General features: G+C 39.5%; 1 protein-coding gene across 2 annotated transcripts in view; it reads right to left on the reverse strand.

Moving 5' to 3' along the window:
* The window catches only part of ZNF318 (zinc finger protein 318), a 25,952-nt gene continuing 14,955 nt past the window's right edge, over positions 1-10,997 (reverse strand). Inside the window, exons 5-11 of one of the 2 annotated variants that reach the window (XR_012673112.1) lie at positions 10,819-10,918; positions 9,757-10,043; positions 6,657-6,860; positions 6,075-6,174; positions 4,918-5,036; positions 361-4,470; positions 1-244 (exon numbers count right to left, since the gene is read on the reverse strand). Coding sequence is in view for 1 of the 2 variants with exons in the window: in XM_075146703.1 (XP_075002804.1) it covers positions 1,042-4,470; positions 4,918-5,036; positions 6,075-6,174; positions 6,657-6,860; positions 9,757-10,043; positions 10,819-10,918 (4,239 nt within the window). In the remaining variant the exon portion in view is untranslated. Of the gene's footprint in view, positions 4,471-4,917; positions 5,037-6,074; positions 6,175-6,656; positions 6,861-9,756; positions 10,044-10,818; positions 10,919-10,997 lie in introns of both variants that reach the window. The other variant, XM_075146703.1, reaches the window with a different exon arrangement.

The raw sequence follows: 10,997 nt of genomic DNA on the forward strand, positions 1-10,997 counted from the left end.
TCTTGTTGACCACCATATGTTTATTTTTTAAACAATTTACAAATAAAAATGTTATATTTATCCAAGCAAACACATTTACTACTTTAGTCTTTAACAAGCTATACAAATGAGAACCATCACGCTAGAGCTTTTTATAGCTCAAGGACCATTCAGGGTAGGCATGCATGTGTCTGTATCACATGAAGCGAGTCCAATTCCTGACACCAGGGTTCTGATCTTCTGCTTCTTCAGAGCTGGTCAGCTGCTAAATGATTTAACACAAATAGTTACTGGATCACAATACAATGAAAGAAAGCCCATTTCAAATCATGTAAGTGACCTCAATATGTCTGGTCCAGGTGTCAGGCCACAGAGCCTTACCGATTAGTCTTCTTCTCCAAAAGCCAGTCGGACAGATTTTCTCCCCTTGCTTAGTGATGTGGCATCCATACATGTGCTTATACAATACAATGAAACAGCTTAAGTACAGATGTAATACAACAGTAATTACAAATCACAGAGACATAAACAAACAAACAAAAAAATCAACTCTAATCACATTCTTGCATTTCAAACAATGAAAGTAATCAAACCCATGCATTACAGTTTAAAGAAATTTTCAGTTTTAGCTCTTCTGCAAGTCTCCATTTCCTCAAGTTCTAAATTGCTGTTCTTGAGCTTGTCCCAGTGGCTGGGCTACTCACGGTGCTACTGACACAAACAGGGTGAGCTGGATATCATCCAAGAATGGTCAAAGAATAAAAGCCCCCAAAATAAACAACAAAGACGCACGCATTATAAACGAGAGATTCCATTTTAATAGCAGAGTGTAGAAAAGAAATTGGCAAAAAAATTCACATGAAAAAACATTTTACACAATTAATTATGTACAGAATAAAGTATGTGTCTGGTTTCTGATGACGTAAGTTTCACTTTAGTCAAGTCCTACCACAGGATGCAAAATACACCCAAACCCCTCAATTGGAACAAAAAAAACAAACAAAAAACATGTACATAATCCCAGCTCTGGCTCCTCAAATATTGGGACTAGCTGGGTTCACTTCAACCCACTGGGCTTTCTGCTAAGCTTTCAGCAATTCCTGAATTTGTTGTAGCTTCCAAACTACTGTCAGCAGTTTCTGTTTGCTCAGTCTTCTTCCTCTGGATGGTGCATACTCCCTTGGCTCCTGAGCCACCCTCCTTTCTGTGTGTTTCTTTGAGCCCAGGAAGGAAAGTTTCCATGCACCCAGAAGCCTGACCTTCTGTGCTGCCTCCATCACAACTCAGTGATGGCATTTCAACAGCGCCACCTTTGCTCTCCTCTGCTTGCAGAAGGATCTCAGACATGGGAGAAATCCCCTGCATTTCTAGAACTGGCATGACCACTTCTGTAGTGTCACCATTTGAGGACTGCGATCCAAGCTGCGGCATAGCTGTTTGAGAAATCCGTGTGCAAAATTTATTTTCCCGACTACCAGAAGTCAATGTAGCAAAATCAGTAATCTCTGTTTCATCCATTGTTTTTTCAATGCCCAGCTTCCTAAGTTTACTGGACTCGAGCCTAATGGATGCAATAGTTTCTAGTTTTGAGACTTCTTCTGTATTCTCATTTAAAAGTCCTGCTGTAAGGATGCTGAAGCATTCATGTTTTACCTTAGTATCTCCCAAACCGAAATCAGTGCTTTTGAAGTCGACCTCTGCTTTCTGGGAGGGAGTCTCATTGTGTTTCACATCTTCTGATGTCGAAGAAACTTTCTTGTTATCCACATGAACATTTGCAGAGAGACTTTCAGATTGCTCAGTGTTCAATCCTGAGCGAGTGGTATTCAGATGAAAGTCATTTGCTGCTGAGATTCTTACAACCTCATGCTTTGGTTCTGGCGAGTGGACAGCTTCTTCTGAAAGATGCTCCCTATGGAAATCTGCTGATAAAGTAACTACTGACTCTTGGACAAGATCAGAGCGAGCCCTAGAAAAACCTCCAGTCCCTACTCCTTTTGCATCTCTCTTGACAAAAACATTATCTAATGTGACATCAGATCCAGTGTGTTCTACTGATTTTTTTTCAACTTCAACTACTAATTCTACACTGGATCTGAGTTCAACAATGTTTGCAGAGCAGGCGTTGACTAACCATGCAACCTCCTGCCTTTGGGTTTGGTTATCTAATACTGCATGGCCTGAAGTTTCAGGTCGAACTTTTTCTTGAGCTTCTAATACGCTACTTCTAGTTTCTGTGTTGGCGAGACATGTGTCTGGCCGTACCTTTGTCAATTCTGAAGCACTAACTTCATTAGAACCAGTTTTTATTTCTACATTTGGAGTATTTGGTAGATCCCAACCACTTTCAGAACAAGAACGGGTTGTGATGACCCGTTCTTCTCCATTAGTAGTTCTGGAAGTGTCCCATTCACCAGGACTTCTTGTCAATTCTGAAATCTTATTTTGGGTTTCTGAAATTTGGGAAGCTTTGGCAAGGACTCCTGGCTGAGATACTTCCAAAACTACACTTTTCAGTTTTACATCTTTTAAGGAGGCATCAACAGAATTCTGCTCTGTCATTACTGCTACTAAAGCTTTTTCTTTTGAAGTGTTTTGAGAATCACAGAGCAAGTCTGGCCTATCAGTTTCTGAGTGAATTCTATAGTTATCACTTAACTTTTCCTCTACCAAATAAGAATTTCCCAGATTTTGAATTTCATTTTGCGTTTCAGGTAACAAAGTCTTTGGGTGTAAGCTAAGCTCAGGCTTTACCGCTTTTACTTCCCAGTCTTTCATCTCTGCATCTTTCTCCAAGGTACCAGGAACATTTGTGTTAGTAACTCCAGTTTTATTTGCATCTTCCTGTCCAACTTTCTCTTGGACCTCTGTTTTCTGTAGATCACAGAATTCCTGACTGCCTACCTGCTCTCTACCTCCTATATCCACAAGTCCAATTTCTGCAGGCATCTGGATACCAGAAGCAGTTTTTGTTTCTGGCAATTCTGTGACTGACATTTCCAATAGCTGAGGCTGAAGTGGTTTCTCGTTCATTTCAGCCTGATTCTCACCAAGAATCCAAGTACCCATTACTTGATTATTACACTGTGAGGAATCTTCTTTCAATTTAGTCTGAACATCTGTTGAAAGAGGAGTCTGAAATTTTTGACCTATGTCTTTCTGAATACCATTTTCAATGTCAGGGCTCATCTCAGTATGAAGTATTAAAGTCTCCTGAATATCAGTTTTCTCCAGTTCTGAGCTTCTCTCGGCTGAATGGACTTGGCTAACTTCGGTAGCTGCATTCTGAGAATCCTCTTTTAAGGAGGATGAGCTATTACTTGTTCTAGGGTTTGCAGATAAGTCTGCAGGTTTTGTTAGGTTAGAGTTTTCTCCATTTGGAAGTGCAGAACTTGCAAGCTTGCTGTCAGCCGAACCCTTTCCACCACTACTGTAGAAAATATCATAGAGATCTTTAGCATTGGCTGTGGCCAAGCATGAGTTTCGTTTCTCTACCTTTTTTGCCTGTTCACTGAAAACAGTTGAAGGCGGTGGTGGTGGAGGGGGTCTCACAGGCATTGCCAGCATTGTCTGTTCACTTTCAGACACACCTGGAGCTACTTCATCTGCAGGGATGACAGCTGCCTGCTGGACTGCTGGTGGAGGAGGGGGTGGTATCTCAGAAGTCTGAGAAGACTCACTTTTCTCTGCTGCTTTCAAATCCTCCTCTGCCCCTTTTAAAATTACTTCTTCTCCTCCAAAAGCTTTTGAGATGATATCCGGAGGCAGTAGAAGGTCTGCATTGGTTTCTTTTACCACAGGCAGTGGTTTCGTGGTAGCTCCAGAGGATTTTATGGATAAAAAGGTGTTCAAAGGTGCTGGTTTGCTAACTGTTGCAGTAGTAGACTTCCTGAAAATCATAGTGGGGACTGGTAGATTGGGTAGAATTTTTGCTGGTATTGGTGTGGAAACAACTGGTGTCCATGGGCTAGTGTGTGGAATAACAGTTTTCCCAGACAGCTTGATTTCAATGGGCTTGACATGGGGTTTCCCAGACTGACACTTGTTCTCCTCTTTGTTTCCTTCTGTACTGTCCTCCTTTGGAATAGCTCCTCCTGGGGTTTTATCCTCTCTCTCAGTCTTTTTCCAGCTAAATTTCCCAAAGGAGGTCTGGCTTGGTGATTCCTTTTTAGATTCCTCTTTCTTTTCTTCTTTTTTCTCCTCCTTCTTCTCTTCCTTCTTCAGCTTAAGCTTGATACCCATTTTTCGCCCGGAAGAATCTATTTTGCTTTGAGTTTCACTAGTCCCTTCTCCAAGCTCCGGGATGCTCTTTGCTTCCTCTTTCTTTATTATTTTTGGTTTCTTCTCATCCTTCTCTTCTTTCTGTTTCTCGACTAGTTTCCGTTTCAGCTCGCTCTGGCGCCTGCGCTCTGTTTCCAGAACTACAGCCAATCCAGCTTGACGGTCTAGATTTCTTCTCTCTTCATAGAGTGGGTTTTCATCTATGTATTTCTGTGGAAATAAATGGCACAATTTTAGCCACTGTTTCCGTGAAAAATAAATAAATAAATTCAGCTCTGTAACAGTTTTGACTTGTTCAGTAAGCACCATCTCAACACTAAGAGAGCAGAGAACTTCTTCCTACCAAGAAACTGAGATGCTACAAACTCCACATTCTGTAATTTAATGTGAATTGAGTGGTGGCTTGCAGCAGAGCTGGCATTTTAAAGGAGAGTTTGAAAATCAACACTGGGACCTAAACACTGTTTCAACATCATGAAGATGAAAGATCAGTCTCTATGTAGTGGAAAGTTCTGCTTGTTTAGTTCAGTAGACTGTAGTGAAGATAACCAAAAACATATACTCTGTGGAGTCAAATGTCATTCTTCAGGAAAGGAAGAGAGAACAAGTAGAAGCTAACACAAAGAATGACTCACTCCTGGTACACCAGTTACCAACCTTATATTTCTCATTGTGGGGATGACTTTTCACATGCTGCTCTGCTGAGATTTGATCTCCAAAAAATTCATGACAGAGCTGGCAATAATATCCAGTGATGGGAATCAGAAACTCAGAGCCTGAAAAGGCCGAAGAAAACGATCAGAGAAACAAAACTTAATAAATGCCAAGCTCTTAACAAAGCCAGATAAACATATCTAAGAACAACAGTAAAACCTCCAGCAATGTTCCTTTTGGAACAGTTAATGCTGCTCTTCTTATGATTACAGTATGGGAACCTATACACTACCAGGAGCAAACACGTAAAGTGAAGAAGCTTGATTACTATGATTCAAAAAATTATTTTAGTGCTCTCCATCCTATTAAGGCTATCCCCTATTCAAGCAGGTTAACATTTCCTACAGTCTTAATCTATTTTCCGTCTTTGTAGTATAGTCTGCTTAAATACTAAACACCTGGTTTATAAAAAGAACACAAGTATTTTCATTGAAGTTCAGCAAGACTGCATCCTTGTGCCTACTGAACCAGCTGCAGTTATCTAACACACTGCAGATCCTCCTTTAGCGGGCACTACTAGAAGCATGTAACAGATTAATAAACTGAGATTGATCACTGGCAGGCCTGATTTAGACATTCAGATTTTAAATCTTATATTAATTTTCAAATCACTTACAGCCCCTTCCATATAGTTTTCTCAGATTCTCTGTATCCACACTCTACCAAATATTCATCAGTGATTTTTCGGGGACATCTCTACTACAAACATGTTGAACAGAAGAGTCTGTTGCAAGACTGTGTGGAGTACTGCACAAGATCTGCCCAAACACAGCAAGCTTTTATGGTCATGTTCTGGATTCTAGTATGTTAGCAAAAATCACTTCAGAATTACACTGGAGAAAGCAAAAGTCACCTGGTATTCAAAATAAAAAACTAAACTCTAAAAAGAAGAGAAGGAACCATGCTATGTTTTCCTATGCTCTTGCTTCATGACCTTTTCCACAAGAACAACCAGGAAATTATTTGCCTTTTACCTAATAATACAGTATCTATACGTGCTCCTATTACAAGGTAAAGTTTTGAAACTCCTTTCTCTGAGCAACTGCAACCTGCTGGAGGGCAAAGGGAGATGATACCCAAGTTAAAAAAAATTAACATACCTTTGGCAGGAACAGTTATCTTATCGATGCGTTTTATGGAGTCTTGTTTGGTCTCACTCTGGGTCTTCGAAGCCCAAGGTCTGTTGTAAGGATCCAGGGTCTATTTGCACAGTGACAGAGGTATACAGGCTCATATATTACACTAGCAAGGCAAGTACACTCGTCTTTTTCCTTTTTAACATCCTTTCAGAACACTGAACATTAAAATCAACGTGCAAATATTTACAGGAACTATGTTTTCCTCTCTTTCCCCTCCCATTTTGCTATTTGTAATGAGAAAATAACCTGTGAAAAGGGTAAAATGTAAATGATAGCAAAGGACAGGTAAACACATGAAACACAAATATCAAACACTAGTTCCCGAGCGAACTGAACACAGGCCCCATTTACACTAGTCAGAACACACCGGTAGCTGTACAAACTGCTCAAGTCCAACATTAGGGAAAAAGAATTTGATAAGCAACTTCTTGGGTTCATTATTGCTTCAGGTCCTCTTGTAAAATGTAGTTCTGTGATGTATGTTTTAGTGTTAGTATTTATAGCAATATGAAATGCACTTAGTGAAGGAAGCCTGCAACATACCTGTCTGTGTTTCTTATTATGCATGTGTGTGAAAAAGTCAAACATGGTCCCGCAGATGGTATTGCAGTCTTTGCACCAGTGGTTCCCTGCATCATAATATTCATAAATATTGGCCAACTGGAAAGGATGTTTGGAGGACTGTGAAGAGGATTCTGCTGGCTTCGGGCTTCTACCTCTGGGTTTTTCATTAGGAGTTTTTGATTCCTAAATTGAACAAAAGGAAACACTTCTCTAAGACAAGGCAGGACAGACATAATGCTCTAGAACTCAGAACCTGCCTCCAGCAGAAGCCACACACACACAAAAAAAAAAATATATCACCTGCTTTTCAGCGCCCAGGCTAATTCCACCGTTTCAGAGAGCTGGTATTGCCGACTAAGATGCTGCGTGGCCGCAGTGAAGAGCTTCCAATAAGGCTCCCAGATGTAATGGCTGGATGGTTGTAGGTAATCAAGGAACCAAATGAACAAATTCCCTATGGCATGCACCCTTCCCACTTCATGGGTTTCACATAAAGATCTGAATAGTTCCAATTTACCATACTAGCCAAACAGTGCCCAGAAGACCCAAAATGCTTCCCCTAGAAGCATTCAGAATTTACTATAAAAGCAGCTTGGATGAAAGCAGAATGAAAAAGGAGGTAAGAATTAGTTGACCAAAAGTTTTAAACTCAATCAGCTTTATCAGATTATTTGAGAGTTCCTGAATTCTCCAGAAGACTCATTGCTTAGCAATAACAGAAAGATGGTGTTTTGTTAATTGCCTAAGTATATAAGGTGAAGCATCTTGTGATTTAAGCATGTGATATTTGCATTTACATTGATTTGTACAGAAAGACGCCATGCAGTGATACGCAGACATTTCAGGACTCTAACAAAATACTACACTAACACTGCAGAGTAGCAAAACAAATAATCCCTGAAACAGATCATGAATGAGCCCTGCTAATTTAGATTACGATAGTACTAAATGTATTTTGAGTTTTGAGTTACATTTTTAATGGCTGAAAGCCAATTATGTTATCATTTCTAATCTGCATGGCAGTCTGGAAAGAATAGCATGTTAACTTAGCAGACACGAGTTGGTTGCATGATTTCCAAGTTATTCACTATCGGTGTTGAACAAATTTACTTAAGCAGATTCAAAATTGTTAAATAACATCTGCCTTACTTGAAATTCCTTTTGATAAACAGGAGTAGATTCTCTCCTATTAATACCACCCCACACAATATACATTGTAAATCAAACAATGAAGAGACACCCAGCCACTATGCACCCCACAGATATCCATAACCCAATACAATCTAGTTCTTGGTAGCAGAGCAGGAAGTGACCCAGTGAATATTTGCATATATTCTGTCTGCAAGAACATAGCAAAGCTGACATTCTCTTAAACAATGAGAAGATCAACTTATGATCCGCAGGAAGTGCATGGAAGGATGTTCATGATGTCTGAGAAGTGTCACTGTTATTTACACCCAATATATCCTATAAAAATACTATCTCAATCAGAATTTTAAAAAGGCAATGCTTCTCACATAGGTAGGTGACAGCCAACTCTTAACCCCAGTTTGTGCTTAAGCCCAGCTCAAAGATGCCTTTATAATTTGCTGCTATTTAGAGCCCAGAAGGGACGGATCTGTCTGTTTAGTACAACAAGGCCAGCTTCACCTCTGCACTGACTATGTAACTCCAACACACAAACACAGGTTCAGCTACAAGGGACCACAAGGTAGCTTGCAAATAAGCAGTAAGGCGTACATTTTTGCCCTTAGGTTGGCAGAGTCAACCGATCTTAGTGTCAAAAGGCCTGCACCGTCTTTCTTTTCATTAAAAAAAAAAGTTAACAATCAGGTGAATCTTAGAGACTAAGGGCAGTGTCCTATGTGCCTACAGATATCTGAAAATACTAAATGTTCCTGGCCAGAATTCAGAATTTTACATGTTAAAATAAGGAACTATGAAAATGGGATCAAGTCATTATGGGTTTGGACAATACAAACAATGGAAGTTAAAATAATGAAAAATATATTCACACATGCCATATCTCAAGATAAGAAAGCAATGTAATTTAATGCAATGTAGGATTTAACAAACATTGTTGCCTACTTTAGTTTTATGATGTGGTGACTGAAGCAAATGATTTGTAAAAATAAGTGGATACTAGACTTCAGTGATGTTTCGAGAAACAACAAAAACAAAACACAAAAGCAAGCCTTAAAATGAAAGACATCTAATGAGTTCTCTGAACCAGACCAGGATGAAGCATAAGGAAGAGTTTACAGGATACACAGATTTGAGTGACCTTGTAGAAAATAACTCTTACCCTACTAACATCTTCCTCTCTGCAAAAAATATACAGTAAGGTCTACACATAAAGCATCTACCATCTCCCATCAGCTATTTCAGTTACATATTTGAATAAACATCTGAAAAGCAAGATAATTAATCTCCCGAATACATGCATAACCTTTCAGATGTTACTATCATACACTACTTCCAAAGTAAGAACTACCTTTTGGAATGCAATAGGCCTGTTTTCGTATATCCAGCACTCAATAGTATAGACCATGTCAGAGAGGCCATACTGATGCATACTGACGTTTCTTAAGAGAGACCACGTAGCATGTACATAATAATCACGTTAAGCTGACAATCATATGTAAATCTTGCAATTTGTTAATATCATCACCCACTGAGAAGACGAACATGCTCCAAACTTGCAGAGAGCTTTGCTGCTACAAACATTCCTCCTTGACAGGCCATGCCACAAATGTTGTAGAGAAAAAAAGTCTGTCCTCCTGGTATGGCATTGAGACCGAACAGCTACAAACACTCATGATACTGTTCAATCCAACCAACACCTCAGCAAAACCAAGATCAAAACCAGTAAGTGGTACTGAACTGCACAAACCCCTGAGGGAAATTATAAACACTGATACATTGACTCTCACCTGCATGCACCATCTAAACCAGCGTATGAGATGTGATAACAAATGACATCAAATGATCCTCTAGTAAATGTTCGGGAGCAGCTGTCTCCCCAGTGCCCTCTTCTCTTAGTGGGAAAATCATTAGCACACAAGCCAGAAGACTTTACCTTGTTGGAGGAAGATGTTTTCTCCAGACCTTTTGCATTTTCTGACTTGCTGTTCTTTTCCGAGGAATCTTTGGTTTCCACAGATGGTTTTCGGGGTTTTTCAAATATGTTAATCCCCAGGATTTGTGCTACTTTGTCAAGCTCAGACTGCTTCTTGTCAGCTGCATCAGATTCTTTGTGCAGCTCTGAAATCTCCTTCATAATATTCTCTTGTAGTCTGTTCACCTCAACCAACAAGGGGTCTTTATGTCCATCCTTCTCACGACGTTTTTTCCTCAACATCTCTCCTGAGCCAATCAAGGAAGTAGAAGAGTTGGAAACACAACAGGAAAATTGTCTTAAGATCTGTACAACTATTCCAGCCACAAGTAAAATACTAATATAAAATATTACAGCCAAATCTTAACTAGGAGGTCGTAAAGATGGAACAGACACTCAGGTACAGCATCACTAAATCTGCACGATCCACCTCTATAAGGATTGCCTTCATATACACCCCTAACAGAGGCACCATAATCCTCGAGAGAAAATCAATTTAATAACCACTATTTCCCTGTGTGACCAAACAAGCAAAAGTTAATCATACATTCTAACCTGAAAGTATCATTTTCCAAAGGTGAGGGAAGTTAGTATTTACTTGGACCAAACAAAAGTTTTAAAAATAAAAAAAGTTAGCTCTGTCTAGAGAAGACTTTTCCTTCTCTAAATAAGACTCATGAAAAATTGAAAGGCACGCTGACACGTCTTCAGTTACTATTTCTCACTTCTTCTAAAGAAGCACTAAAATGCACAAAATGTAATTCATTTAACTTATCAAGCTGCCAAAAAAGATGCAAAAGCAACTGTTTGCTTTAGTGTAACAGCCAAATTTTGACATAATTAATTTTAATACAATAATTAGGTCACTGCTTTCTCAAGAGTTCTGCATTGCCTGGAGTATGAAAATATCAGTTTTAAACTACAGACTACTATTATTTTGGTCTTCACTTCCCTAGCAGGTACTGGGACTTGTGACATGTCCCAGTGGAAAAAAAAAAAGCGGGGGGCTGGGATGCACTGTACCTTGCTGTTTACGAAGCCTATCCAATTCAGTCTTGAGATAGTAAAGCTTCTTCTGCCGTGCTTCTCGCTCATTCTTCAGTTTTTCTCTCTCTTCTATCACCTAAACAGATTGGAAGGGGACTGGATTTTCTTCTCTTCCCAACAAAAGTTAATCAGTCTTGCAAGAATGACAGCAAGAC

Source organism: Calonectris borealis, chromosome 3 (assembly GCF_964195595.1).
Source record: "Calonectris borealis chromosome 3, bCalBor7.hap1.2, whole genome shotgun sequence".
NCBI classification, from domain to species: Eukaryota; Metazoa; Chordata; class Aves; order Procellariiformes; family Procellariidae; genus Calonectris; species Calonectris borealis.